This window comes from Stigmatopora argus, chromosome 13 (assembly GCF_051989625.1).
Source record: "Stigmatopora argus isolate UIUO_Sarg chromosome 13, RoL_Sarg_1.0, whole genome shotgun sequence".
Classification (NCBI taxonomy): domain Eukaryota; kingdom Metazoa; phylum Chordata; class Actinopteri; order Syngnathiformes; family Syngnathidae; genus Stigmatopora; species Stigmatopora argus.
This window is the reverse complement of record NC_135399.1, coordinates 9,412,426-9,440,213: the sequence shown is the minus strand read 5'-3', so window position 1 is coordinate 9,440,213 and position 27,788 is coordinate 9,412,426. Positions and strand designations below refer to the sequence as shown.

General features: G+C 40.0%; 2 protein-coding genes across 7 annotated transcripts; one reads left to right on the top strand and one right to left on the bottom strand.

Annotated features, from left to right (window-relative positions):
• Positions 1–328: 328 nt before the first annotated feature.
• On the bottom strand, positions 329–27,171 carry LOC144086684 (uncharacterized). Of its 2 annotated transcripts, none has more exons than XM_077616698.1 (8): positions 27,002–27,171; positions 17,799–17,905; positions 6,352–6,502; positions 2,122–2,255; positions 1,417–1,549; positions 1,188–1,317; positions 898–1,069; positions 329–469 (listed from the first exon to the last, which is right to left on the bottom strand). In XM_077616698.1, the coding sequence occupies exons 2-8, from the start codon at positions 17,815–17,817 to the stop codon at positions 420–422; spliced, it is 789 nt and encodes a 262-aa protein (XP_077472824.1). In that variant the 5' UTR covers positions 17,818–17,905; positions 27,002–27,171; the 3' UTR covers positions 329–419. The 2 variants fall into 2 exon arrangements, with proteins under 2 accessions (XP_077472824.1, XP_077472825.1); XM_077616699.1 differs by having other exon boundaries at positions 1,417–1,531.
• Positions 2,983–27,682, top strand: lrch1 (leucine-rich repeats and calponin homology (CH) domain containing 1). Of its 5 annotated transcripts, none has more exons than XM_077616687.1 (19): positions 2,983–3,401; positions 11,552–11,696; positions 11,822–11,948; positions 12,026–12,131; positions 12,613–12,749; positions 13,650–13,765; positions 14,525–14,621; positions 15,328–15,433; positions 15,719–15,825; positions 17,847–17,923; positions 18,092–18,178; positions 18,241–18,318; positions 19,627–19,663; positions 20,723–20,783; positions 21,611–21,724; positions 22,018–22,127; positions 22,223–22,360; positions 22,435–22,512; positions 23,752–27,682. In XM_077616687.1, exons 1-19 carry the CDS (start codon positions 3,194–3,196, stop codon positions 24,028–24,030), a joined length of 2,208 nt encoding a protein of 735 aa, XP_077472813.1. In that variant the 5' UTR covers positions 2,983–3,193; the 3' UTR covers positions 24,031–27,682. The 5 variants fall into 5 exon arrangements, with proteins under 5 accessions (XP_077472813.1, XP_077472814.1, XP_077472815.1 ...); XM_077616688.1 differs by having other exon boundaries at positions 2,984–3,401; positions 14,525–14,612; XM_077616690.1 differs by having other exon boundaries at positions 2,985–3,401; positions 26,026–27,682.
• Positions 27,683–27,788: the final 106 nt, after the last annotated feature.

The following is a 27,788-nucleotide window of genomic DNA, read 5'->3' as shown; positions in this document are numbered from 1 at the left end:
GGTTGTTTGGGTCCAGGCGACCAAACGTCCGCGACCAAACGTCCGCGACCAAACGTCCGGCGACCAAAAGTCCGGCGACCAAACGTCCGGTCACGACAATTATCATTTCAATACTTCAATACTGCACATACTCCTTCTCGTGTTCAAGACAACTGACCTTTGTGACAATCAACCCCATTTTTCCTCAATGTAAAATAAGAAAAACTTCTCTTACAAGCTATTAACTTCTAAAAACAAAAATGAAACCCCCCCACACTTTCAAGAGGGAAAGCAGCGCCTCTCAAAGTCCAGGAGCAGCTGTCGGCCCAGACGCTCAGCTCTGCGTTAAGTATAAAACACAGACACATAATTCGGGGATATTCACAAAAGCAGGGTGTGATTATGATGCAGTGAATGGAAAAGCAGGGTTTATGTTTGACTCACTGGCAAAGAGGAGAAAAGAGACAGGAAGGGACACCACATGGACGGCCTGAAATGAAAACAAGCAAGGATGGGTTAGAGTTGTTGTTGTCTTTAACTAAATTTAGATTTAAACTATAATTTGGAAGCGCAAAGCGATCTTAAACCCCAACTTCAAAACCAAAGCCGAACATACAAGGTTTTCAAATTAGGGTTTTGAACTAGGTTTAGAACTTTAAGAATCAAACTAGGATCTGGGTTCATCACGAGGGGTTTAAACCAATGTTTGTCTTTTAGTTTAAGGTTTCAAGATTGTGTTCTGGATGTTAAAGTAAGGATTCAAAACAAGGTTAAGTTTTCTAAAATGTAATGTTTTGGGGCCTATCATTGTAGGAAAGTAGGATTTAGGACGTTGTGTCAAATTTGCAATTTAAGATAATGTTTGCATTCATGCATTACTTCAGGGTTGAATTTATAAAGCAGTCATGTGTTGTTGACCTTCCAGTCGTGTGAGCTCCAAGTCAATTTGTGTCTGCTGATCCAACTCATCAACGTCCGTCTCATGTAGTTGTTGACGATCAGGCTCTGAGGACATCCTCTTTGTTTCTGTCCATTGGATGACTTCCAGCATCTCCAACACCAAGTCCACCATCAGCAGGTGAGCATTTTCCTGTGCGCAATAATCCAATATTAGACCTCCATCCTAAAAAGATTAAACCCTTACCTAACCTTGACTGAAAGCCAAAAAGATTCAAATCAAACCCTGCACGGTAATAATCATATGTAACCTTTTCCAGTTCCCAATAAGCAATGGAGTTGCCATTGCCACACCCCCTGTGCTTCTTCCCAGCCCATCGAAACTTTCCACTGACAGGAAGGCCAAACCAGCCCTCCAATCTCAGACTGGGACTCCCGGATCTTAAAGGAAGAAAAAAAAAAGTCAAGTTCAAACTTTGAAGGACTTGATTGATTTTAGAATCAAGTTTCAAAGTCCCATATAACCCCCCGGAGACCCACCTGTGGCTGCTGTGACAAACATCACTACGGTCCGCAGAATGGTTTTCAAAATCCTCCTCATTAGATATTCCACCATGAAGCGCTGACACATGAACTTTTTTGTTTGGGAAAATACCTGGTGCAAAAAGTAGAGCTACCACCATTTGAGTGAATTCTGCATAATAAACAACACACTTATTTATTTATATATGTATTTATTTATATATGTATTTATATATATATATATATATATATATATATATATATATATATATATATATATTTATTTATGTATTTATTTATTAACTTTTTTATTACCTATCTATTTATGTCTAAATTGTCTTTTCCTGTGTCTGTATTATCACCCTCTTGCTACTGTGACAGTAAAATTTCCTGAATACAGGATGAATAAAGTTATCTAATCTAATCTAAAACAATCAAAACATCACTTGTGTTTTCCTCCCACAGTAGGGCATTGCAACACCTGCCCCTCATTCATTTTTGGCATTAAAATGGTGGTACACGATTGAAAACATAGCAAGAATTATTCCATGACAACAACATTCCATTTCAATGTGTCTAGTGTGTTAAGTCAGGATGCTAAAGTGTGCTTCCTAGTGTTTCTATTTGTAGTATCTATTTATTTCCACCTATGAAATTTTCGCCAGCTTTCACACCGGCAAGCTTTCGGTAAATCATACATTTTAGTTGAAAAGCAGAGGTTACCTGGTCTAGCTGATGCAGGAATTGACCGGTCCATGTTCCAACTCACATATTTCCCTCGGTGGGGCCTGGTCGACATTAGCCTTCCTGAAGCCGATATTACACTTGGTTTGCCCTGCTTTGTACCTGTGAGACAGCTGTCAATCAAGATAACGTTGAAACTTCCTGTGTCAACACACCAGTCATCACATTGCAAGAGGTCAAGCACACTTCCTGTATGTATACTTGCTTTAGGAGATATTTCACATTCGGATAACAAACCTCTCGTGTCTCAACCACCTGGCTTTCTCGTATGCTCATCTCATCTCATCTTATCTCATTTTCTGGGGGTGCTGGAGCCTATCCCAGCTGACTTTGGGCCAGAGGCAGGGGACACCCTAAATTGGTGGCCAGCCAATCGCAGGGCACAAGGAGACAAACAATCATTCACGCTCACACTCATACCTAGGGGCAACTTAGAGTGTCCAATCAGCCTACCATGCATGTCTTTGGAATGTGGGAGGAAACCAGAGTACCCGGAGAAAACCCACACAGGCCCGGGGAGAACATGCAAACTCCACACATGTGGATCGACCTGGATTCGAACCCAGGTCCCCCACTTTAAGGCCAATGCTCTAACCACTCATCTGCGGGGCCACCCTGTCTCGTATGGTCGTATCACGGAATTTTACTCGCATCTAAAATTCCTCGTATGTTAGGGCACTCGCATGTCAAGGTATTACTGTATACTAATGCCAATAAAAACATTCAATTCAATACAGTGAACACGTAACGTCGCTGTCATCCAGTAGAGGACGCCGCTATCCAAGTCTGTCCTCCCATTTAAGTGCGCCTGCGCCCTTTTTTGACGTTTGCATTCTTCAAAGTATATGTCGTTTCGACGCAGGACTTCCGCTAGCTCTATTTTGAAAGGAAGACAAGCGGACGTGTCGTGAGGGCTGTTATCTTAGCGGTTGAGTTTGATGCCGCTCGCTCAGCATCGACGCGGCAGAAAGCGGACCGAGCATCGGATCGAGAGGAGGCGCACGGAGCAGCGGACCCAGAGGTGGAGCGCCACCGAGGGTGAAGCAGCAGCATGGAGGTGCCCCTCGCCGCCCAGCTTGCCGCGCCGCCGCCCGGCCACAATCTCATCAACGGAGGGCCCGCTCCGCCTAACAACCGCGGCTTGGAGCGGGCGCTGGAGGAGGCGACCGTCAGCGGTTCGCTCAACCTCAGTGCCAGAAAACTCAAGGAGTTCCCGAGGACGGCCGTCGGACTCGACCTAAGCGACACGGTGGAGGCAGGTAAGCCAGCGTGGGCGTCAAGGGTCGTTGTGGGGGGCGGGGTGGGGAATCGGGAATCGGGATTTGTGGGGTGCCATTCTTGTGGAATTCCCCCCGTCGCTTCCTGTCTGTGAAGATGTCAACATCCTCGGGGGCGCGCGTGCCATCAACCTAGGAGGTCTCTAACGTCACAAATGCAAAGACGCGTCAGGCTCTGGCTCGCGCGCACGCGCGCAAACTGTGCATCGGAATGAAGCAAACTGGGCACATGACAGCAAAGAGGAGACTGTGGAACAAGGGTCTTCATTAAGTAAATCAATGGCTGCTAATTCAATTACATTTCTCCCTTCTGAAGTGTAAAAAAAATGACTCGGATTACATTTTGTGCATAATATGCGCTGTAGTGGTATTTTCATTATTGAGGATGCAATCGTGTGAGCGGCCGGGGTTCGATTCCCGCATGTGTGGGTTGTATCAGGAAGGGCATCCGGCGTACAACTTTTGCCAAATCTAATGGATGATTGTACGGTTTCGATGTGTCGACCCTTGGGAGGATGAGCTGGAAGTTCACCTGTGGTATTTTGAGTGTAAAAAGACTCGCTATGTCTCTAAATGAGTTTTTTTAAAGCTCTTTTAATGTAAAGATATATAATAAGTCTTTTTTTAATATTTAAATAACAAAAAATAAAGAGATTTTAAAAATATATAGGAAAATGTAACAATTCATCGAAATATAAGAGAATATTTACTGTCTTGTATTGGATTGGTATTTAAGTTTATGCAGCTCTATTGTACCTCTTTGACTGCCATTGTTGGGAGGAAATTGGCAGTACTATGGTCATGTTCATATTATACTACCAATATATCATTGGCTGTTCTTTTTCTACAATAGATGGTTATCGATGTCTACTTAATTATCCTGCTATTATAATATTTAAGTTCATATGATAGGTCTGGGGCGCCCCTACAAAAATAATGACGTGATGAAATTGCTTTTTTTACTTCAGGTTAAGTGTTACTGATTGTAATTTGTAAACAAATCAATCAAAGGCTCTTGAATCAAATGCGGCAGACTTTGTAAAATCTGCAAATAACGTATCGTTATCCAAAAATCAAGATTGTATCTTCATGAATGTGGTGATACACTCCTTTTTATAACAGTAATGCTATAAACGTGTTTTACAGAGCAATAAAGCGGATGTACTGTATATATGAGCAGTTTAGTGGACCAATTGCAAAACTAATTGGTGATAAGGAGACTTTAAACGACGTTTGTGGCAGTTCCACAATTAAAAAAATGGACTCTATGGGACCTCGTGACACCAAAGAGACGGCACGACGTAACAATCCAAAGCACAGCAACAGACTAAGGAAACACGAGCGTGTCAATTTTCGTCACTTCTGGTCGAAGATTCTAAAAAGCGAGGCCGACCACATATGGATCAGAACAGCTACAACCAGGAGGGAGTGACGCGAGCTGGTTAGTTAGTTAGCGCCCTGGCTGGAAGAGACGGGAAGTGGCCGCACCCCAGCTCATTGTTTCTGGAGGCCATCCTTTCCTCTGCTGTTAGGCCAGAAAGAAGTGGTACACCTAACCTCCACTTAAAATCTTAGATCATAACAAGAACTGGCATTTGACTTCATTTTTACTGGATGGAGGCCTCTCAAGTCGATACTTAAGTGGTACTTCTTGTGGACACTAATTTTGAAGTCCTACTCCTGCGTCATTATCAGGTTGATTAATTATCTGCGGGCCGAAGGCAGTGGTAGTTACTCACAAAAATAACAAAAGATGCTACAAAATCATTCAGTACATCTGTGAAGGTTCAGCGTACAACCAGTTTTTTAAACACATTTTACCTTCATTCCAAAAGGTTTCTTTAACTCTACATTTTTGAATGTGACGTCCATCTAGATACGCTTTAATGCAAGGGTGTCACGCGGGACGCTTTAACGTCAACTTGATTTCATGTGGGCCGGACCATTTTAGATATAATATTTAGATTTTTTGAAATAAATGGATTAAAAGAACTGGATTAAAAGCCCTGAATATGCCATTTTTCTAGATCTAAAACAATGTTTATTTTAGCTTTTTTAAAGATATTTTTAGATTTTAAAAAATATTTTTTGAATTAAAAACACAGAAAAAAATTGATTAAAAAATTACAATAATTGATTTAAGAGGGGGGAAATCAGGAAATTTAATATACATCTATACTCTTCATTTTAATTTGATCCTAAAACAGAAAGTCGGCACTCATCATTTACTTTCCCGGGCCACATAAAATGATGCGGCGGGCCAGATTTGGCCCCCGGGCCACCACTTTGACACGTGCTTTAGTGGATGTGTTCCTTGTGGGGAGTGGGTCAACAATTAGTTGAATCACTGGTATGCTGAAGAGTCACAAAAACCCACCAAACCTGACAAAAAAAATGTGACACCCCTTCACCCACCTTCCAAGGGGCTCCACACCGGAAAATTTCAACCTAAGAAGATTAAGGGCTAAAAAAAACATGAATAGTTTTCTAGACCTTCCGAAATTATTATTTTTTGCAATTCCAAATAATCCAAAATCCCTCTAGGGAACCTATTAAAACTGGCAAAGAAAGCCTCAGCAGCAGATGAATAACTTACTGACCGTGTCAATCCAAAGCGAGCGTTAACTATTTTTGGATACGTTATTTGCATGTTTTACAAAGTCCCAAATGAAACGAAGATGCTCAGTTGCTTGGACATTTTCTACAGCAGACAAAAAGGAGACAGCCACGTGTGAAGGAGGCGTCTGCAACTCTGTGGCGTCTCGCAATGTGACAGACAGAAAATCCTATTCAATAAATAAACTGGAGCAGTCGCCAACCCCCCCTCCCCAAATGTAGGCCAAAATCAACCACACGCTTACACATACTATCACACACACACACACACACACGCTGTCATAGTCTTCAGCACAGTGAATCACTCCTGGCTTACCGTAATACAGAGCGAAGCTCACTGCAGCGTACATAAATGAGCTTTATCAAGCGCACGCACGATTGGCTTTCAGTCCAATCGAATGACGGGAAGCTTTTGAAGCCGCTGTTTGACCCGGTGGCGTCTCTTGCCAGGTGGAGATGAAGGGCCCCTGGAAAGCAAAAAAATAACAAGAAAATAATCATTGAATGTCAACATTTCAATTTCTCCACAATATTCCGTTGGCTTGGTAGCAATTGGAGCAAAATCTTCGCCGTCGTTGGCCTCGAAGGACCAAATTGACCCGAGATTGGATAAAAAATGGCAGGCTTTTTATGTATTTTTAGACATTCCTTCTTGAGACTATGTTATAGGTCTTCACATAATAGGTTTATTGACAAAATGTTACTTTGACGAGTTAGGCTGTTTGATTTTGACTAAAAAGCCTAGTTGTAATTTCTTGCACTTCAATTTGCGATTTTTGTACTTTTTATAGTTGGTGTTCCAATCTGATACTCAATATTGGCATGGACACCCCCTTACTGCTATTTTTGGGGTATGGGACTGTCTCGGATTTAGTCACAAGATTGGATCCAGTCCAGTATCTGCATGTGTTTTCAGTATGGTTTTCGTGGTGTTCGGGTGCTGTAAATTTGTATTGATTCATTCATTTCAGGCAGTTGCATTCATTAAGATGAACAGTTTTTCCATTTTCAACTGGTTTACATTACAAGTAACAAAATAATGGTAAAAAAGAACACCACTAAACCAGCATTTTCACTTTTCTTTAGAAACTACAGACATAAAGCATCGTATCCACCATTATGTTTTTCGTGTTTTACAGCTTTGTACTTTGTGCTTTTGCTTTGTTGTTCTGTCTAATCACCCTCTTGCTACTGTCACAATGAAATTTCCCGAATACGGGATGAATTAAGTAAATACCAAAAAAATATGATTTGTCATTTAGTGTAACATTATTATTTTTTTGCTTTATATTTACTGGTCTCAATTTTGGGGCAAAACATATCTTGAAAAAATCGGATTGGAATTTAAAAATAAAATCATCTTTGGCACTTCACGACTTTTAAAAGCATAAACGCAGATTTAAAGTTACAGTCTTGTATAAATTCTGTTCACAAACATGAGAATAGCGTTTTAAGACTTTATATTTCTGTGTTAAGCAGGTTTCAGGGACTGAATTGTTAAAATGGGCTTTTGCAGGACCCGAGGAAAACTATCAAATCGACTTAAAAACGATTAAATTCCCCTTTTGGGGGGAGGCATGGCTTCTTCAGACTCTCTTATAAGTGTACACAAGAAAGATATGTTTTTTCAAATATTTGTTTGCTCATTTGTACAAGCTTCAGGGGTTGAATTCCACCCTCACTTTAGCATGAGATCACTGAGATGCATTTTAGTTGAGCGTTTGTTTAGCTCAAAAACATTATCACCATAGATTTATGTGTACACACACACAGACCCAATGTAACAAACCCCCCACTGACCCACATATTACTCTGCCTTCAGCAAACCGGTGTGTATGTGGGTGTGGGTGTGTTTTGACACGTCTGGTGGGTTCCCAGTTCAAACCCTCCTTAATTCCTTAATCCTGTTAAATCCCACCTTGCGGTTTCCCCTTTTAAGCATCTTCTCATACTCACTTCCCTCTCGAGTTTTAGCGAGCTAACAAACGAACGGTTTGGTTTCTCCAAAATGAGAACAAAGGGATCGGTCGCGGTCGTCACGCCGCCGCTCTCTCTTTTCTCCTCGTCCTACTTTCTACTGACTGCGAAGCGCCAAAGTGGGCCGGTTTGAAACAAGGACCACGAAAAAGGCTTTGGCTTTACATAACGCTATCGAGAATAAATCATTTATTGAGTCATCACAACTCTACTTTGTTGACTCGAGCGTCTTTTTATGTGCGTGTGAGAAAGAGAGAGAGCAATAAGTGAACATGTGTTTGAATGAGTGAATCTGCGAGTTTGTCACGAACGTATGTTGTTGTTTTGTCCTGAATTGTGAGCACAGACACGTGTCTGTGTGTGTCAGAATCAGAGTATAATCAGAATCATATATACACATACATTTACATGTGTACATACATATATACATACATACACACATATATATAAGCACATATATACATACATACACACACATACATGCACATGCATGCATACGGTAGGTCTCAAGTCTTTATTGTCATTATACAAGTATAATGAGATTTAAAGCTTTCACCGCACAAATAAGACAGACAAATATATATGTATGTATTTTACATTTTTAAAGAAACAAAAAAATGGAATAGTTCTTACGTATGTATATTTATATATATATATATATATTGATAATTAATGTGTATTCTTCTATTTCATATTTAAAAACAGTAAATAGTATGATTTTTGCAATGAGAAACAACAAATCAATGTACATGATTTACTTTTGCAGGCACCACAAAACAATGTTACTGGCCTGATCTTGCCCGAGAGCCTTATGTTTGATACTTGTGCCATAGTGCATGTGTTGGTGTGATATAATTACGTTTATGTGTGTGAGTGGTAGAGTGTAAATTTGTGTGTTAGATATCAAAGTGTGCATGATCTTGCCTTGTGTTCGTACTTGGCTTTGATATGAGAAAGTGTTAAGTGGGTAAGTATTTATGTGGGTGAACTATTTAAGATGTAGTCACTGGGATGTAACAGTGTTAGCACAGTCCCAATTACCCTACGGCGAATTCATCTATTGGAGCATCAAAGATGTTCCTTTAAAAATGTGTATGTGAGTGTGGGCATGAGTTCACAACAGATGGACGTAGGTCAAGAAATGGGACATTTGGAATTCGTGTGCCCAAGTTATCTAATACATTTTCCAAAATGAAGAGCTAAAAGGATAAACACATCTTGAATACACAGAATACCCCATCGATATGTCTTATCAATGAAAAAGATTATGCTGCATACTTATGTATTCAATGAAGGATCCATTAGGATGACGAGGGACCCAGACGTCATGCATAAGAAATGCGACACATTTATTTTTTATGACTATTGTCTATGTTTAGAAATTGGTCAACGTGCAAATATGCAGCTCTCTTCCCCCACAGAAACACACACATTCATGCTGACACACATTTTCACCGCCACCCATGCGAGTACACTCTCTCGCTTACACACACACTCACGCAAACAGACTGCATTCATGCAGAAATGCTCTGACGCCGAATCGGTGTGTTTTTTTTTCACGTGACCGTGGGAGGACTGTTTGAGTGTTTTTTTAATGTTGCCAACGATTGCCGACGCTGTTTCATTTCCGCTCTACTCTTGCTGCAGCCTTCAAACATTACCGCATTCTAAAAATACAGAAAAGTGCGTGTGCATGTACGTGGGTTTTAGCAACGTATACCCCTGTGTGCGTCTCTGAGTGTGTCACCATCAATGTGCACATTCATGTGTTTGTACCAATTGGTGTGTGCGTGTGTATGCGTCAGCAATGTGGTTTGTGTGCGCACACGACCACGCTGGCTTACTCAGCGGTAAAATTCTTGACTCTCGTTGCTTTGTGTTTTCCTTCGTCTGCCGTCAAGTCCTGACCTGGTCGCACATGTTATATCGCCATTCTGTTTTCCAGGTTTTTTTTGTTTTGTTCTGTGTTTTTTGGTTAAATTATATTTCAAAGCAGTTTAAGAATATAATCAAGCCTCTTGTTTCTCATGTTTCACAGTATTTTTATGACCACTGTGGGTGGTGCACCCTTTCAAACGTGTATACAGTAATCCCTCGAACATCGCGGTTAATGTAGACCAGACATGGCCGTGATAATCGAAAAATTGCGAAGTAGGGTCATCCTATTATAACTTTTTTTTTCGGTGTTGAGTCCTAGTAGCAAGAGTGGCTTCTGCTTATGAGTTTCAGCGTGGATTTTGTAAATTTTCTTTTAACTTAAAAAAAATGTTTTAATAATTAATAGCGGGAAAAAATTGCGAAGTAGTGAATTCGCGATAATCGAGGGATAACTGTAAATCAAGTATATCAGACTCGGGTTGGTTCGCGGGTCGCTTTAACGTCAACTTGATTTCACGTAGGCCGGACCATTTTAGATATAATATTTAGATTTTTTTTAATAAATGGATTAAAATAACTGGATTAAAAGCCCTTAATATTCAGTTTTTTATAGATCTAAAACAATGTTTATTTTAGCTTTTTTTATATTTTTATATTTTACAAAATGATTTTTGAACTAAAAACACAGAAAAAAATGATTAAAAATTACAATTATTGATTTAAAAGGGGGAAAATTAGGAAATTTAATATACATCTATACTCTTCATTTTAATTTGATCCCGGGCCACACAAAATGATGCGGCGGGCCAGATTTGGCCCCCTGGCCGCCATTTTGACACATGTGCTTTAAATGATAAAAATAAAACAAGACTGGAATTTGTCAAAACTGCATGTTGCTAAGCCGCAAAGCTTCTGGAAGAATGTCCTAAGTTTTCAAAAATTCCATCATATGTGATTTTAACTCACGGTCACAGAAATGTACAAACTGTAAATACAATATCAACATTGATACTGTACCATCGGATTGCAACATAGGGTTATAAAGTTGTTATGGTGTTGTCCAACAATTTCTATGCCGAATGCAATTGTCATTAGAACCCAGCATCCTGTGTCGGTCGACTGGGTTCTTTCCATGGTAAGGGGGTTGTCTGAAGCAGAAAACGCACCTCTGGGCCATTTTTGGATGTGCGTTGAACAGAGGTGGTGACCCGAGACAACCACACCCTGGCCATAGGCCATTGGGCCACCGTTAATGTCAGGCACAAGCCAAAGAGAAGGACAGGGTGTTGGTGAAGTGCTGTGTCGTGCCGTGTTGTTGTTGCACTTTTGCTCAAGTCTGTTATTATAAGGAGGAGTCTCGCCTTTTTCCTGAGGATGCAGCTGCTGCACACACACACACACACACACACACACACCAAGGCCAGGCTTTACACCCAACCCATACCTTTGCAGAATTTAAATCTGCAGTACTATAGTGTTTTTGGGCCATTAACGGTGGCCCAATGGCCTAACAACTACGATAGCATGTTTCATGGTGGAATACAACAACTAAAGAATTTCCCTTTGTATGTCACTCACAATGATTGTGTTTTCATCAATCTATAAAATAACCATACAATCTGTCATTGACATGAGTTTTTCTGTGTGATTATTATTTTAAGATCTGTCCAAGAACCGTCTGTCGGACGTCCCCACTGAAGTTTGCCACTTAGTGGCTTTGGAGACCCTCAACCTGTACCACAACTGCATCAGGAGCATCCCGGACACAGTCATCAGCCTGCACTCGCTCACCTCGCTCAACCTCAGGTACGCAAAATGTGAACACATTCATTTCCGGCAAACTTTAGTTGGAGCGACTGGCATTAAACTTGAAAACTTTACTTTAAGAAAAACAAAAGGCAATGGCATTTATTCTTATATCGTCCTGTTAGTCGCAACCAGCTGAGTTCGCTTCCGGCCTGCCTGTGCACTCTGCCGCTCAGAGTCCTCAACGCCAGCAACAACAAACTGGTCAGTCTACCTGAGAGTGTCGGGCAACTGCACCGCCTCATGGAGTTGGTGAGTGTGACTCTGCTGTTCTGGAACATGACGCAATTCCAATTTAAGACAGATAAAAAGGTTTGTTTACCCTTCAGGACATCAGCTGCAACGAGCTGACAACTTTACCGCGACACATTGGACAACTGCGAGAACTACGGGAGCTCAATGTACGCCGGAATCTGCTCTGTGTCCTTCCAGAAGGTTGGAAATGAGAAAAAATTCCAATTTGTATCTCGAACCCTACAGTGTAATGTAGTGCACACAGCACAACTAGTGGTGTCCGAATGTAACAGTCGGGATTGGCGCCCGACAGGGCTATTTTTTTGGAGTATCAAATAGTATCGGATTTGGTCACAGAATCGGATTCAATACAGTATTTGTGTGTTTCCATACCATCTCATTTTTGGGCTGCTGTAAATCAAAACCCTTGGCAAAACATGTCCGCCGTGTCGGCTACTTCTTATTAACTGATGATACTAGGAGAATAACATTTCTGCGGGAATCTATTTAATACAATAAATATGATTCGTCATTTACTTGATTTTTTTACAGCTCTAAAAATATGGGCATCAGATCAGTATTGCCAAAACATTTTGGGGGGAAAAAATCGGATCGGAAATAAATTAAATAATTTTATTGGGACATCCCTAAGCATAACGCCACCGCTGTCGCATGCGTGCAGATCTGTCCGACCTTCCACTGGTCAAGTTGGATTTCTCATGCAACAAGGTGTCTACAATTCCCTTGAGTTACCGGAAAATGACGCATCTGCAGGTCTTGCGGCTAGAGAACAACCCACTGCAGAGTCCCCCAGCACAGGTACCGCCTACATCCTCCATGCATAGAATGCCATTAACAATGTAGTTTAAATGTTTCTCTCTGGAATGGAACTTAACTCTCCTATAGCTACACACGCCCTTGGGATTAGAACCATTTCTTTGACTAAAACCACAGGACTGAAATCAATCAAGTTAGAAAATATGAAGTTAAGCCTTCTCTTGAGGCTGAATATTTTGTTAGAGCAAGAGCCTTCAGTTGAGACCAGAACCCTTCCTTTAGATAAGAACCTTTATTTTTCAGAATTAAGGTTATAAGGTTATTAAGGGTGAGATAAAGATTATTTTTTAAGATCACTTCTCGTGACTTCAAACGTATTCACACCAGGAAAATCCGCAGTTTGCCTTACAATGGCAAACTTTGGTGCGGTTCAGTTTCTCATTGCAATTCTCGCCAGAGTCCCAGAACTTGAAAAGACTTGCATGTGCAAAACATTGTTCAATCAATGGACACTGCGATTATACGGTAAAATACAAACGTAAGAAATCACGGAGCTGTGACGTTGACCAAACAACATTTACTATAATACCTGTGGCTACATGCAAAAAGGAGTGCGAACTGGTCCACTGTGGACGCAAACCAAAACTACCCTTCCAGCGAAGTCTCGGTTCTCTTTGTTTCTTTTGGGACGAGGCCATTCTCTCATGGAAAGACTCAGAAATTTTGCATCAGTACCTTCTCTCAGTAAAAAAAAATCTCCTGAAACTAAAGCGTTCCCCAGAACATTTGCTTTCAGGGATGGAACATTTTCCTGACAGCAAAACCTTTTCTTCAGACTTTTGTGCAGTGGACTCGAACTTTCACTTAGATTAGACCTTTCTCTTGGGGAAGCAAACCTTCAATTTGGGATTAAAGGGCTTGCCTCTCCTTTCCTCCCCACAGATCTGTCTCAAGGGCAAAATTCACATCTTTAAGTATCTCTGCATGGAGGCGTGTCGCAGCGACAAGATGGCTGACGCTCTCTACCTGCCCGTTATTGAGCGTCTCAGTCTAACGCGGTAAGTTGCATGCTCGGAGGCTAACATACTAGCTAATAATAGTGGCTCGCAACACTGCTTAAAGTGCAATTGTGGATTTATTCAAATACATACTCGCTGTCACACGCCTAGTTATGTGTCTGTTTTTACCTTTCAACCAGCAAAATAAACAGGCTAAGTAGTTTGATCTCTCCAAGCTGCTGCCTTTTAACCATAAATGGGTAGATCGTGTAACTATTTAGGCTCATTTAACCTGCCCTTTATAAGTGTAACTATTCTGGTTCATGAAAGCTGTCTTTGATATACTATATATAAGCAGTTTATAAACTTGAGGAAAAAGCAGAATCCTCCCACAGATCCAAACCCTTCCTCTCAAAATAGATGGCCCCTTTTACCAGCCACTTAAAAATAAATAGAAAGTCCAATTACTTATTTTATTTTTAGTAATAAAGCCATTTTACATGGAAATTTGATACACTAAATCTATGGGGAAAAAACACTTTCATTAAACTATTAGCTACATTTTTCCCACCGGTGAAGTGACTATAATTATATGACTGGATCGACCCTGGTTGTTCATAAATGCTTATCAGAATGGTTTGTTTATTTATTTAATTTGGAATGTTTTATTGCAAGATTTAGTTACCCATTCATGACATTGTAATTTATGACATTATATTTAGTCAATAAAAACGGAAAATGTCGTCTGTGTTGGTGCGGGCAGGGAAAGGGAGGAGAGCGTTGAGCTTCAGGTGTGTGTATGTGTGCATGTGTTGGCAGAGTGGAGGATATCGAACAGCAGAGGAAGCAAGACAGCGACTCAGGAGTCGGCAGCGACATCGGAGACAAAAGGCTATCGGCGACGGAGGTACGCAGTGTATGTGTTGAAATCTGTTAGGGATTTTCTTTTTCTTATTTAATATAGTTATAAGTAAAAGAAATAACCACACTTAAAGCCGGTTATTGACATAGGTGTGCAATACAAAGGTGTCGTGAATCAGTGCAGATGTAAAGTGAATGCTTGTTTTTTGTTAATATTAGTTGTTTATCTATGTACTTTAAAGAGATGCACTTTTACATTTTGTTCTCGTACAATGACATTAAAGACTATTTTATTCTAAATTTGATGAAATATAAAGCTACTTTATACATTTATTTTAAAAATGGTGTTATTTTTCCTCGAAAATAAATATTTTGAGTAAACTAGATTAATTACCATAATAAATGTAAGTGTACTATATATGATTTAATGAAAGGATTTTTGTATTACATTTAATCACTTCAAGTTAAGTTATGAATTTCATCCTTGCTCATATATTAAGTAATGATGTACATGATAAAGTAATGTGTTATCATTAAACACATGTTTTAATGAGTCTTTTTACATTTCATCAATGGAACCTAAATCACTTTTTTCCAATTTATTGAGTAATGATTGAAACTGTCATACGACACAGTCAAGTCTATGCTCATTATTGTGGCTTCAAGTTATTTAAATGAATCTAGAAGTGGCTCTAATTTTAACATCTACATTATGATGCAATAGTTTTTTTTTATTGTGTAACGTAATGTTGTGCCTGCAGCCATCGGACGAAGACAGTTTAAGTCTCAACGTGCCCATGAGCCACATCACAGAGGAGGACGGACTCAGTAAAGACGATTCCAGCGACCACATCAGCTCTCTGACGGGTATGCGCGCACTCCCTCGTTGCACCACTTAAATAGACTTTAATCAGCCTAAACCAGGTCAGAGCAGGCGGGACAATTAAAATGGATGCTAAAGACGCTAAATTGTTTCCTTGCTTGAGGTCACCCAATACTCTGGGCATTCTGAATGAAGCTCTTTACCAAAACGATGTCATTAATGATGCCATTTACAGTATATATTTCACTTATCGGAAGCCAATAAACTGGGGCGATCTAATCATAATTGATCAGAAGCACCAATTTGACAGAATTTCTGTTTGTGCGCAGACCCAAACTCGGAGCCGGTGCGGCTTATCGAGGAGAGCCCTACGGAAGCGCTGAGGGAGCAGCTGGTTTACCAAGAAACCGCCGCCCCCCTCACAAGCTACATCAAGGCAAGTCCACTTTGCTGTTCTTACGTCATCACGTGAAGCCAGCTGTTACCAAATAAGGGAAAAGAGACACTACCCAGGGAGCCAGACAGGCTTTTCAACTTTTCTTTTTCATGTGGTTGCCAAAAAAATGGACTAACTGTGAGCACTGTGAGGTTTTGGGGCAATGCTCTTCACCAGAAAAAAACATTCTCGTTTTAAACATGTTGCTTTACAGCCAAAAGGATTACAAGGTGTTGCCTTTTGAACAGTAATATTTCCTCACAATTGGGTCTATATTAGGCTGTGAAAATGTCATGTTTTGCAGCCAAGTATTAAGTTCAACAATCTATTTTTGACAATAAATATTGGCCGTGTTTAATCTGTTTACGCATAATGTACAGTCAATCTCAAAAAGCGACATTGTGGCCCCAAAAAGAAATCAGAATGTTGCACTCTAAACACAAGCAAATACCTCAATACAGTGGTATCTCTACATACGAGCACCTCTACATACGAGCAGCTCGAGATACGAGGAAAATTTCGAGCAAATAATTATCTCTAGATACGAGAAAAAAATTCAGATGCGAGAAAGCCAGGTGGCCAAGACATGAGGCTGTTTATCATTGTAGCACACTTGTCTTTTTTGCCGCATCTCTTTCGTGTATAACAGATATCTACGAGCACTGGGCGGGGCGTTGCATTTTTTTCAGTGTTTTTTTCCGTCACTCAGCGCGAATGCCGGAGCGATCGCTAATACGAGCAGTATAGTATATTACTTCTCGTTGGCTGCTCATAAGAACATCAAGGGCACTGGCTCTCTCCCCCGCAAATCCTCGTGTTATATCTCTGGTCGCAACTATACCTCTTTGTAACGTCTCTGCGAGCACTGAGCGGAGCGTTGGATTTTTTCAGTGTTTTTCCCCCCTTAGCCTGTTAGCTCCCGTTAACGGAGCGATCGCTAATTCAAGACTACTTCTCGTTGGCAAGTGGTCGTGCGTTATCCTATTGTGAGGACATTTGTGTGCATCATTTTCGGAATATTTTGAAGGGAATACAACAGCAAACAGCCCATCGATAGCGAACGTGAGGGTGGAGGCGTGGCAAACAGCTAACCCGGCCAGAAGGTATAAAAATGTAAAACAAAATTAGAATTCAGTTTTGTGTAAAGTTACATTAAACGTATGTTTGAGTGTGTCTGTATATATTAATCCAAGTTAATTTAAATGTTTGTTCTGTTACGAGTTGCCGTGGAAAGTCCCCCCCCCCCATGTTTCTCTCTGTACCCGCCGCGAAATCTGTCTAATTTTAGTTCTATTAAACAAATTTTATTACTATTAAACCACTAGTTATGTGTTACTGTGTTAATTGATGGCGAATTAGAAGAAATAAAAAAAAAATTCCAATCCAATATCCTGTTTTTGTTGTTTTTTCAGAGGGTTGGAACTAATTAATTAGTTTTTAGTTCATTTCAATGGGAAACGTTCGTTCGAGTTATGAGAAAATCGACATACGAGCTCAGTCCCGGAGCGAATTAAGGCCGTACGTAGAGGTACCACTGTATGCAGTTTAATGTTTGGCCGGGAAACTAGTATTTTTTTAATAAAAATGCACAATTCTGTTAATAAAATGCTTGGGTCAAAAAGCTGCATGTCAAACATTTTCCGTGACAAAGAATTAGTAAGCCTAGCTTTCTTGTGCACAAAAGCATGCACCCAAGTGCTTATGCGTTAAATATTTATATCCGAAGAAAAGAACATTTATCAAGTGTCACATTTTCATTGGTCGCAGCAAAAGACAAATACAATATTTATTAAGGCAAATTATATATTTTTTGGCCTAACATTTGATTTTGGTTGATGTTTTTGAGGCTAAACTTCATAGTCATGGCCTAATGTATTTTTTTCCTTTTTACAAAATAGAGTTTTAATAACAAAATGGTGCATTTGTAGACTAAAATAGATTAGAAAAAGTAAAATTCACTGGTCTACTCCTACCTTGGGCAGGCGTTGTCATCTGTGTTATTTTTCCCTTTGTCTCTTTAGGAGCATGCGATGACTACGTCGGACTTAGACGAGCCGCTGAGGATCGACGAAGACCCACACTGGAACACAGAGCAGCAGTAAGTAAATGGCTTTCAAATTATTTATTAGTTGGCATGTATGTCTAATGATGTTAATGCTAACTAAGCATTTGATTCCGGTCTAATAATTTTACACTTCTTTATATTCTACTACACATTTGGAATATTTTTTTATGAAATGTAAGTCAAAAATTATGTTAATGCCAGGTCAGAGGTATCACAAGAGTGCGAGGTGCAATTGGACATGATCAGCCAGCTGAAAGAAGCTGTGGAACTGCTTCAGGATCCCAGCAGGTCAGCGCTAGGCCTAAATCCTAACATTAAGAATGATTCCTAAGATTGCGTGTGTCCTTCAGAATCAACCTGGAGCAAGAGGATCTTTGTGGAGTGCGACTCTACCCTGTGGAGATGGTCAACGTGGAAGAGTCTGTCAAGTAAGTCTGACTGTTCTATGTTGATCGTCCTTTTTGGGGCAGTGTGCAAGGTTTCAGGGTTTACGTGTAATGCAAGGGTGTCAGACTCGGATTGGTTCACAGGCCGCTTTAACGTCAACTTGATTTCACGTGGGCCAGACCATTTTAGATATAATATTTATATATTTTTTTTAAAATGGATTAAGAGAACTGGATTAAAAGCCCTGAATATTCAGTTTTTTATAGATCTAAAACAATATTTATTTTAGCTTTTTTTATATATTTTTAGATTTTACAAAATGATTTTTGAACTAAAAACACAGAAAAAAATCATTAAAAAATGACAATTATTGATTTAAAAGGGGGAAAATCAGGAAATTTAATATACATCTATAGTCTTCATTTTAATTTGATCCTAAAACAGAAAGTCGGCACTCATGATTTACTTTCCCGGGCCACACAAAATGATGCGGCGGGCCACATTTGGCCCCCGGGCCGCCACTTTGACACATGTGGTGTAATGTTTCTCTGCGGTCAATGTGTTGCTTTTGTTTTACATGCAGGTGTTTCAGCACTCCTTTTTAGGAGCATTTTGAATAATCAACACAATTTTATCAAGCAAAATCATCATTCATTTGAAAACAAACAAATTCCCTGTTCCTTGGACATAACACAAATTAAGTTTCACAGACAATTTTAAGTGTAAGGAAGCCAAAATGTTTCAACTGTATCCACAAGGGGGAAGTACAACATGTTTAACAAGGTTATCTTGGCATCTTTTACCAGCAGTGGAATTTCATCATCTTTTGGAAGATGCGATATCACCATCATATCATTCGATCTGTGATGTCATGTCCCAGAAACTTGGTTTTACAGAAGAAATAGAAAAACTTGCCCCGACTGGTAAAATGAGAAGATAAAATCTTTGTTCCATTTTGCCCGAAAAATTATAACAAAGTGCTATTGAGCATTGAGAAACAGCTGTTGAAATGGAAAATAGCTAAATTATGTAAACTGGTCCACCAGAGGGTTATCGTCATCCTGTTTTCATTCCACATAAGGACATTAAAAGGCAATGGCCATTCACTCCAGGAATTTAGTCATCTTTTGTTACATTTGATTCTGCTCCCCCTTTGTATATTTGAGATAGATAAACTGTACACATTCAGTTGGGAGTGTGAGGTGCCTAAACTTGTTAGAGTTCTACCATTTCTTTTACTTATAATTCATGTGACAGGACTTTCATCGGTAAAGTTTGTGTTATATTTGCACCGGTCTACTGGCACAAAATTTGATGTGTTCTAACAGGCCTTTTGTTTTTCTTCTCAGCGGGCAGGACAGCGACGACGAAGTCATGACACGAAAGGTATTTTTACACAATTACCATTAAATACCTGCTCATTTTGTTTCAAAATTAAGTAAAAGTAATATTATTTAGGGTCATCTAAATTCATAGGAATGAATTTCACGGTTATTGGGGCAACCTTGATTGAAAAAAAAGTTGATTCAAATGAACCTTTAATTGTAGCCATGACACTTCAATTTTTGAAAAAGCTCTTTTACTACGAGTTGGTACGGTTATTATTGGGTCAAAATGGTGACAAATTCAGTTTTCATCTGTAAATTAAGATCATGTAATTAAATATAAATGGTAAGAGAGGCTGCCATCGCCCACTGAAGAAAGATGTCACTTATTTTCATGGTTATAAATAAGAAAAATAAATAATCGTTTATTTAGCTTTGATAAAGATGTGGTGTTGAAACGTTTCTTTTCAAAATCCACTTTACTGACACCATCTCCACGATCTGATGCAAGGGTAAACAAGTACAGTAGCTTGTAAATGAGTCTGAATTGACACTACGGCTAATTTTGAAAGCCTCAACTGCATCCCGCAGCACGAGGAAGAGTTGGGAGGTGGATATGAGTTCCAGAAGAAGCGACAGATGATTCTAGAGAAGGCCCGCTTTGAGGCCCAGCTTGCGTTCCGCCAGTATGAATTGCACATGTCCGTCAAGGTAAAACTTGGTGGAACGGTGGTAGGTCGCGCGTCCTGTTTTGTCAGCTGGCTGCCATGGGTAAACCTGACGCCTTGTTTACTGGCCTGGTTTGGTCTGCTGTGGTTTGTGTGTGTGTTTTTTATCATAACCCAAACCAATATTTGTCGCTTCGCAATTAGTTTTAAGCCCGGAAGCAAATTTCATTGAATAACATGAAATTTGGCGGGCATATCTATGATAAGTATAAACAATAAAATAAAGTCTTAAGAAGCAATGCCTGAAATTGTTGAAGTGGTCATTTTTAGGTTAGGTCTTTGTGTCATTAGCAGCATTTCACAGCTGTGTGGTTTGTGTGCTGTCGGGTTTTTTGTGGGTGATCAGCTGTCACTTTTGCCTGATTTTTTTTCTTCTACATCTGTTACCATAGCGACTGGATCAAGCGCCCAATCCCTCCTCCAGCGCGCCGTTTGGACTGAAACCTCGCTCGGGTGAGTTGTAATCTCAATAATAGTGCTATGTGTATTTAAAATTAAAATGTTTTTAGATTAATCTAGTCTAGATGATCAGATTAATCGGCTTTATGGGTAAAATGCAGAAAACTGATTAGATAGAGCTGAACTCTGTGATTGATGGGTTTTCAAAAAGTGACATATTGTGCACTAATATATGTAATGAGGTACATTTTTCAAATACCTGCCCTGGATACAATCATGAAGGTATTTTTTTTAAGTTATCAGTTTAAAAAATATATATATATATATATATATATTTTTTTATAAATTACAAAAACAAGCCACAAGTTGAAGAAAAAAGCATTGTGATATTTTTATTTTATTTTGCCAAAACACCCAACCCTACGCCATATTATACTAAATATGCCTATTAAAATATTAACTTGGTAAAGAGTTTTGTCGCACAATTCAATCATAAACATGGTGATTTTGTAATAGTCACTGCGGAGTTGTAAATCCCAGCTAACTGTGTTAATTGTTGGCCTCAAGTTTTCTACCATTGCTACTATGCTAAACACTTAGCATCTTAATGCTAAGCGCAGCATCTTTGTTGTGCTCATCCACGCTGCTTCAGTGTTGCTGCTTGTTAAAATGTGGCTAACCGCTAATAAGGCTAATGTGACGCTAACATATTTTTTTTGTTTGTTTAATGTGTGCTGTCTTGTGTTGCCATCTCCCATTTTGACATCTTTGGATCCTTTTTTTTTCTTCCCAATTTATTTACGAATATCGTGACGATCCGCCGCATGAATTTTTACCCACGATGCACCTGTCCGCATGCGCCCCTCACTATCTGTTTGCAGCCCCGTCTTCACTGCCCTGCTCGCCTCCTCCCTCCCCTTCCCGTCTTTCACAGGCCTCGCCCCTCCTCGGAGGTTTTCGCAGTAGCCGTGGCAATGGAGGCGTGCTGGACCGTGGTAGGTTTTAGGTCAACGACCAACCGAGAGGCTAGGATTTGATCGACGGAAAGAAAATAGAATGGTCACTGTGACAGGCCATGATTGCCAGGCAAGCCTAACGTGATTTTTTAAAGAAATCTTGTCAACTGGAGTCTAACAGAGCGAACTCGACTCAAAGTTACAGCATGTAACCAGTGGTAATGAAATTGCAGAACCCTGGCCATAAGTCCCTCAACTCTAAATGCTATAAAACACTTGACAATAGGGGAAACCCTGCTTTGACGACACCTGCCTCTTGTCATTTTTCCAAGTTTTCCTAAGAAGCCACAAAAGTGTGGAGAGTGTCGACCCACAGTTCACTATGAGGAGGAAGATGGAGCAGCTGAGAGAAGAATTGGAGCTGACGGAAATACTCCGAGACGTACGTAGCGACCACCCACTTGCATTTCCAGAAAATGTCACTCCCAGAGCTAGTTTCACTGACAAAATGAAATTGAATTCAACTCTCCCGATCAGAGTATTGAGAGCCGCCTGAAGGTGGTTCTTCCCGACGACCTGGGCACCTCCCTGATGGATGGCGTCGTACTTTGCCATCTGGCCAATTACATTCGCCCTCGTTCCGTCGCAAGCATACATGTGCCATCACCTGCCGTGGTATGCCACGTTCCCCCCTTCTGTGGCACTCCCTCAGAATCCTTCCCTGATGTTTTGGCTCTTCTTTTCCATAGCCCAAACTCAGTATGGCCAAGTGCCGACGGAATGTGGAGAACTTCCTGGACGCTTGTCGGAGGATTGGCGTGCCCGAGGTAAAGCAGCATCACGTTAAAAAAAAAAAAACAATTCTTGGCACAAACTGGGTACGTTCTCAAGTTTGAGTGTTCCCAGTCAAGTCGAGTCCAAGTGAGACTGACCATCCAGCATCTCACCCTAAAAAGAGCCCTCATTTCATTCTGAAATTGGACCCAATTTTAGTTAAGAAACAGCCCCAAATCCAAAAAAAATTTCACAGCTACATTTTAACATAAAAAAGTCCTGAATCTCAGCCCTACATTTGAACCAAAACACATTTAGACAAGTATACGAACCTTTCACAGCAACAGTTTGAATGTAAAACCTCCCAAATTCCAATCCACTTTTAACAAGATAACAGTACAGACTGTTACGCACATTCACAAGTTTGACTTCATGTCCCCCTTATTTTTTTCCAACTGAAACAGGTCCATCTCAAAAGAAGTCAAATAATCAAGAATCTTTCCATCATAAAGACAATCCAAATTTAGATCTTCAAATGACCCAGATTTGACTTAAAATCAGTCCCAATTCCAACCTGATGTTTCCCGATTTGACAAAGTTGGTCCGATATGAATTGTGAAGCCTGAAATCCTAACCCAATCTTAAAACTTGAAAACTCCTTTGCTTAGAATCCCAGATTAAAACCTGAAAACGTCCCAGTTAAAGCTTGTGCTGCTGTTTGTCTGGCGTGCCAAGATGACAAACGCTCTGCGATCTGGTTTTCACTGTTTTGACGTCACTGAAAGCTTCTGACAAATTCCTGACGGGAAGGCAGAGGCTTCGACCTCGTCCGTCCCACCTTTGGGGAGAATCAAAACCCTGAAGCGCTCAGCTTTTCTCATCCAGTTCGTCATTCTTGCGTCATGGCTGCTTCCTCCATCCGAGCGGCCACTTCCTGTTTGTGCTTTCTTGTATTTTGTTTGTTTCATTTGGCGGTCCTCTGCGCTTCAGCGTGAACACAATCGCTCAAATACTACATTAGCATTGTTAGCCTGCGCCCTTGTTCTGTGCCAGCCTGATTTCGCCAACCGGCGCTGGCGACAAGCTGCCTGCGCCAACTCGCTGCTAGCCCGCTTCTTGTCGCAGTTCGCGCCGGGTAGCCATGGTCACACCCGTCTGTCTGTCGCCATGGTTACCCACACAATCTCTTGCTCAATTTTTAACCTTGTGCCTCCTCTTCTTTGTCTTTTCGCTCTCCACTTGGATTTCCTCTCTTTTTTTCCTTCATTATTCCCTCCATTGGGGGTCGCCAGCGTTCTCTATGCTCCCCTTATGACATCACCCAACGCCGCCTGCCTTCGCTTTGCGTAACGGTTGAAACGTTGCTGGGCGGGAAGTGGACGGGGGGCGCGCCAGCTCGGATAAAAAGCACACCCGTCGCCGGTCCCCGGCCCCCGAATTCGGTCTCGGTGACCACTCAGACTCCGCCGCCCCAGACCTGGCACTGGTGGGACCTGATTGGCTGCAGCCTGGTTCACATCCTCTGCCTACTCCTCATGTTTGCCGTCTACGTGTGGAGCGAACTGACGTAACCACGGCCAGAAACTTTTAACCGGAGCGCACGCGGCAATCGGAGCGCTTTTCCCCCCAAGTCCATTTTCAGATAATTGCCAACGGAAAAGGGTCCTGTCTTAAATGTGAAAATGACGACTATTTGTACATAAGAATGTTTCCAATTTAAAACATAAAAATGGCCCAATTTCAATGTAAAGCCAGCTTCCATCAACCTGAAAATCGTCCCAATCTCAACCTTACATTTAACATGAACGCATACTAATCTGAAAATGTCCATTTTGAATGTGGAAACAACCGCATTTCAATTTGACCTTTTTGAATTCTTGAGCTTCTGAGTCCAACTTAACCGTCACAAATTCAAACTTTGACTGAAAACGTGAAAATCCCCCACTTTGAATCAAAAGGTGAGCCCAATTTCAGGAAGATAACCATCCAAATTTAAACACAAACATAATCCTATATTTCAAATAGCTCAATTTTAAATCTAAAACCCAAATTGTTTGCTTTCAGCCTGGCCCATCTCATTGGTGTACCCTTGCAACAAGTATTGCCATGATCTGCATCATTACTTATAAAACGTATAATATCGTGCTTGACGATATTCCCAGGCGTGCGACGATCCCAATAGAAAATAATTGAAAACATCTACGATTCTCTATCTTAAACGCCCTATCATGCCCAATTTAAGAAGCTACCGTTCAACCTCAAGACTCTCCCCTACATTGTGATATTGAAGTTCTGCTTCACTGTTTTTAATCAACACTGTTGCTAGAAACGCAAAGCTAACACTCGATTGTGTTACCATAGCTGTGTTAGCATCATTTTGTCTTGACTTTTCTAGGTTTTCCAATTGCTGCAGTTGTTGTCATTTTGAGCCATAAAATGATTATATAGCACAACACAGGAAGAGAGTATTTAAACAGAGCAGAAGTGCTATTTTTTTGTTCCTGCGAGCAAACAGCGGAGTGAAAGCGCGCAAAGCTGAAGACGTGCCTGACAAAACCTTCTTTGCGTGGTCTGAAAAATCGAATCTCTAACCCAATCCCAATTTCGTTTATAACAGAAGCCATATGGAAATGTTCACTTTAAAACTAAATGTTGTGGTTTGTTCTGTCCTCGAAAACTTGAAACACAGACAACATTGGAACAGGGTAAGAAGAAGATTTATGAGATGGATTTGATGTTTGTAACAAAAAAATACTCATTTTTATGTTGGGCTAATGAACCGCTTAAATAATTGCCGTAATTTGTGTTGTGTATTTTTTTATGCTGTGCTTACTGTTTATGGACATTAGCTACACACAAATGATTGTTATTTGAGACCTTGTTAACCTCCCTGTTCAAATTGTAATGTGGACAACTACCAAATTTTAACAGGGAAAAATGGCCACAATTTTTAAATCCAAATGCAGCCTTGAATTGGAATGGAAAACTGCAGTTTAGATCTAAAAAACTAAATTACAACGACAAACTGGATTTTCCAAAAGCAAATGTGCAAATTGTGAATAAAAATTGAATGCAATGATGTGGATATGGAAGTGCCAAATTTAAATGTTTTTAGAAGAAAATGTAGATGACGGGTCAAAAGTTTACTGATTTAAAAACAATGTTAAGAGAAACATTTTCATGTTCATGGAGTCAACATTTGAAATGACTTAAACGTCATGACATTCAGTTTTTATTCTTTTTTGTAATCTGGATTATATATTTTAGGCCCAATTCTACCCATCATCAAAATATCTGGTTTTCACCTGTAAATCTCTAATCCCAAACTGATTTTAACCTGAAAATAGGCACAATGTGAAAAGGAAAATTTAAGAAAATAACTTATTCCCAGCATACTGCTTCATTTGACCAAATAAGGTCTTTCATTTCAAATAGAAAGCACTTCCAGTTTCATAAAACAACCAGTGGAAAAGGATTATTTCATCCTGGACACCTGGTAAATGCTTATCTAAACCACATGCCGCAATTTTTCTCCCCTGCCCCATTTTTCTTTCTATTTTTTTCAGGACAAGCTGTGTCTACCGCACCACATCTTGGAGGAAAAAGGCCTGGTAAAAGTCAGCGTGATGGTCCAGGCTTTACTGGACCACAAGCCCTCCAGACCAGGACTGAACACGTGAGGACGCGTCATGTGACGGGACTGTATTTTTTCTTGTTTGTGTTCCCGGCAACTGACAGATTTTACATGTCACACTGCAAATCGGGCTTGGTACCAAAAACAAAACTAAACAAAAAAAAATGCTAACATTGGGAGCTGTTCGCTGTTATTTTAATTTTGCACGAAAACATTCTGGGTGTTTGAATCCAGAGACACTGAGATTTTTTTTCCAGGACTGAATTTTAAGTAAAACATCGTTAAATATCCTATGAAAGGCTGTTTTTTAATGACGATTTTTCCCCCCCGTAAGTATTACTGTCGGAAAGACGTCGTTTTCATAAAGCACTCATCGCTTTGCGGTTTGTCGCCTATTTTGCGTGCTAACATGACGACAGTTTGGATTTATCCCTCGACCTTGGGAGAAACATTTTTAAAGTGTTTGTATTTCATCGGCGCCAAAAATATATTTTTAGTGGAACTTTGTGTACATTCAGGAAAAGCTATTTTCGGCTAAGATATTTTTGTTAGAATTGTGTGGGCTTTTTTTTTTCTTTTTTAAATATTGTTGCGTCTTGATACACTCGAGCATGCGTGTTATGCAAATTTTTGGCTGGGCTTTAAGGGAAATCCTCTACCAAATGTGCGAACAATCATTTTTTTAAAGTATGTACATTTGTTGGGTTTAAGTCAAGCACATAAGTAGGCTAACTTCCACTGGGGGCTCTTATTTTGAAACTGAAACATCCAGTGGCAGACACGCACAAATTCAAACTTTGCTGCTTGGTATAGTAAGGTTCACTACTGAGCTCTCAAACAACTTTGACAACACAAAGCAAGCCATGAGTGTTAAAAATGCCTTTAAATGCAAATAAATTTGGACTTACTCATCATGCACAGGTCTTCCAAACTTTAAACCAAGTCACAATGCGATCCAGGCACTGCAAAGGTGCAAATAACATTAATTAGACTCATAAACATTTGAATTACAAAACTCATTTACTACTATTCACGAAATAGGCATTAAATCTATTCGAAATTCGTTCAAAAATGAACAGGTTTCCTCAAATAAATGGCAACATCAGAAATTCAACAGCATTTTGTCAAGTGCTGATATCCCCTTGAAACTAAAATCAATTTAGCATAGACAAATCCCGTCTGAAAATTTGAATTATGTGATAGTATTTTGTCTTTACATGTATTGAATGTTTCTAAAAAGTCATTTTTGCAACATTTCTGTCGTTTGTAAGCAATTTTATTTTTTGCTCTGACAGCAATAAATACAAACTGACACTTATTGGCACTTTAACTTTTCTATTTATATTTGGGGGGGGGGGGGACTAATGGAAACCTTTTATTTAAATTTTAAAAAAGTGTAAATGTGAGTTGATCATACTCACATTTTTGTTTTTGTAATACAACTGGGTAAGTGTATTGGAAATATTTTGATTCATGGTGTTTCTGTCATTAATGCATGAAAGTCCCGTTTAACCCGCCTTAACTGCTGTGAAGCTTCTTGTACATAGTGTTTTGTTATCACTGCAAGTAAAGAAAAAGAAATGCCTTGACTTTTATTCTGCATTAATCTTCCCAAACACATGTGGACCACTTTGAATCGTCAAAATGATTACCAAACTGTCAAGGTTAGTTAGACAGCTTTAACCAATAATGACT

Coding starts and splice junctions, on each gene's coding strand:
- lrch1 (XM_077616687.1), top strand. CDS start 3,194: ATGGAGGTGCCCCTCGCCGCCCAGCTTGCCGCGCCGCCGCCCGGCCAC. Junction 11,949..12,025: donor TGCACCGCCTCATGGAGTTG/GTGAGTGTGACT, acceptor TTTACCCTTCAG/GACATCAGCTGCAACGAGCT. Junction 13,766..14,524: donor GAGCGTCTCAGTCTAACGCG/GTAAGTTGCATG, acceptor ATGTGTTGGCAG/AGTGGAGGATATCGAACAGC.
- LOC144086684 (XM_077616698.1), bottom strand. Junction 1,318..1,416: donor GTTTGTCACAGCAGCCACAG/GTGGGTCTCCGG, acceptor TCTTCCTTTAAG/ATCCGGGAGTCCCAGTCTGA. Junction 1,070..1,187: donor CTTATTGGGAACTGGAAAAG/GTTACATATGAT, acceptor TATTGCGCACAG/GAAAATGCTCACCTGCTGAT.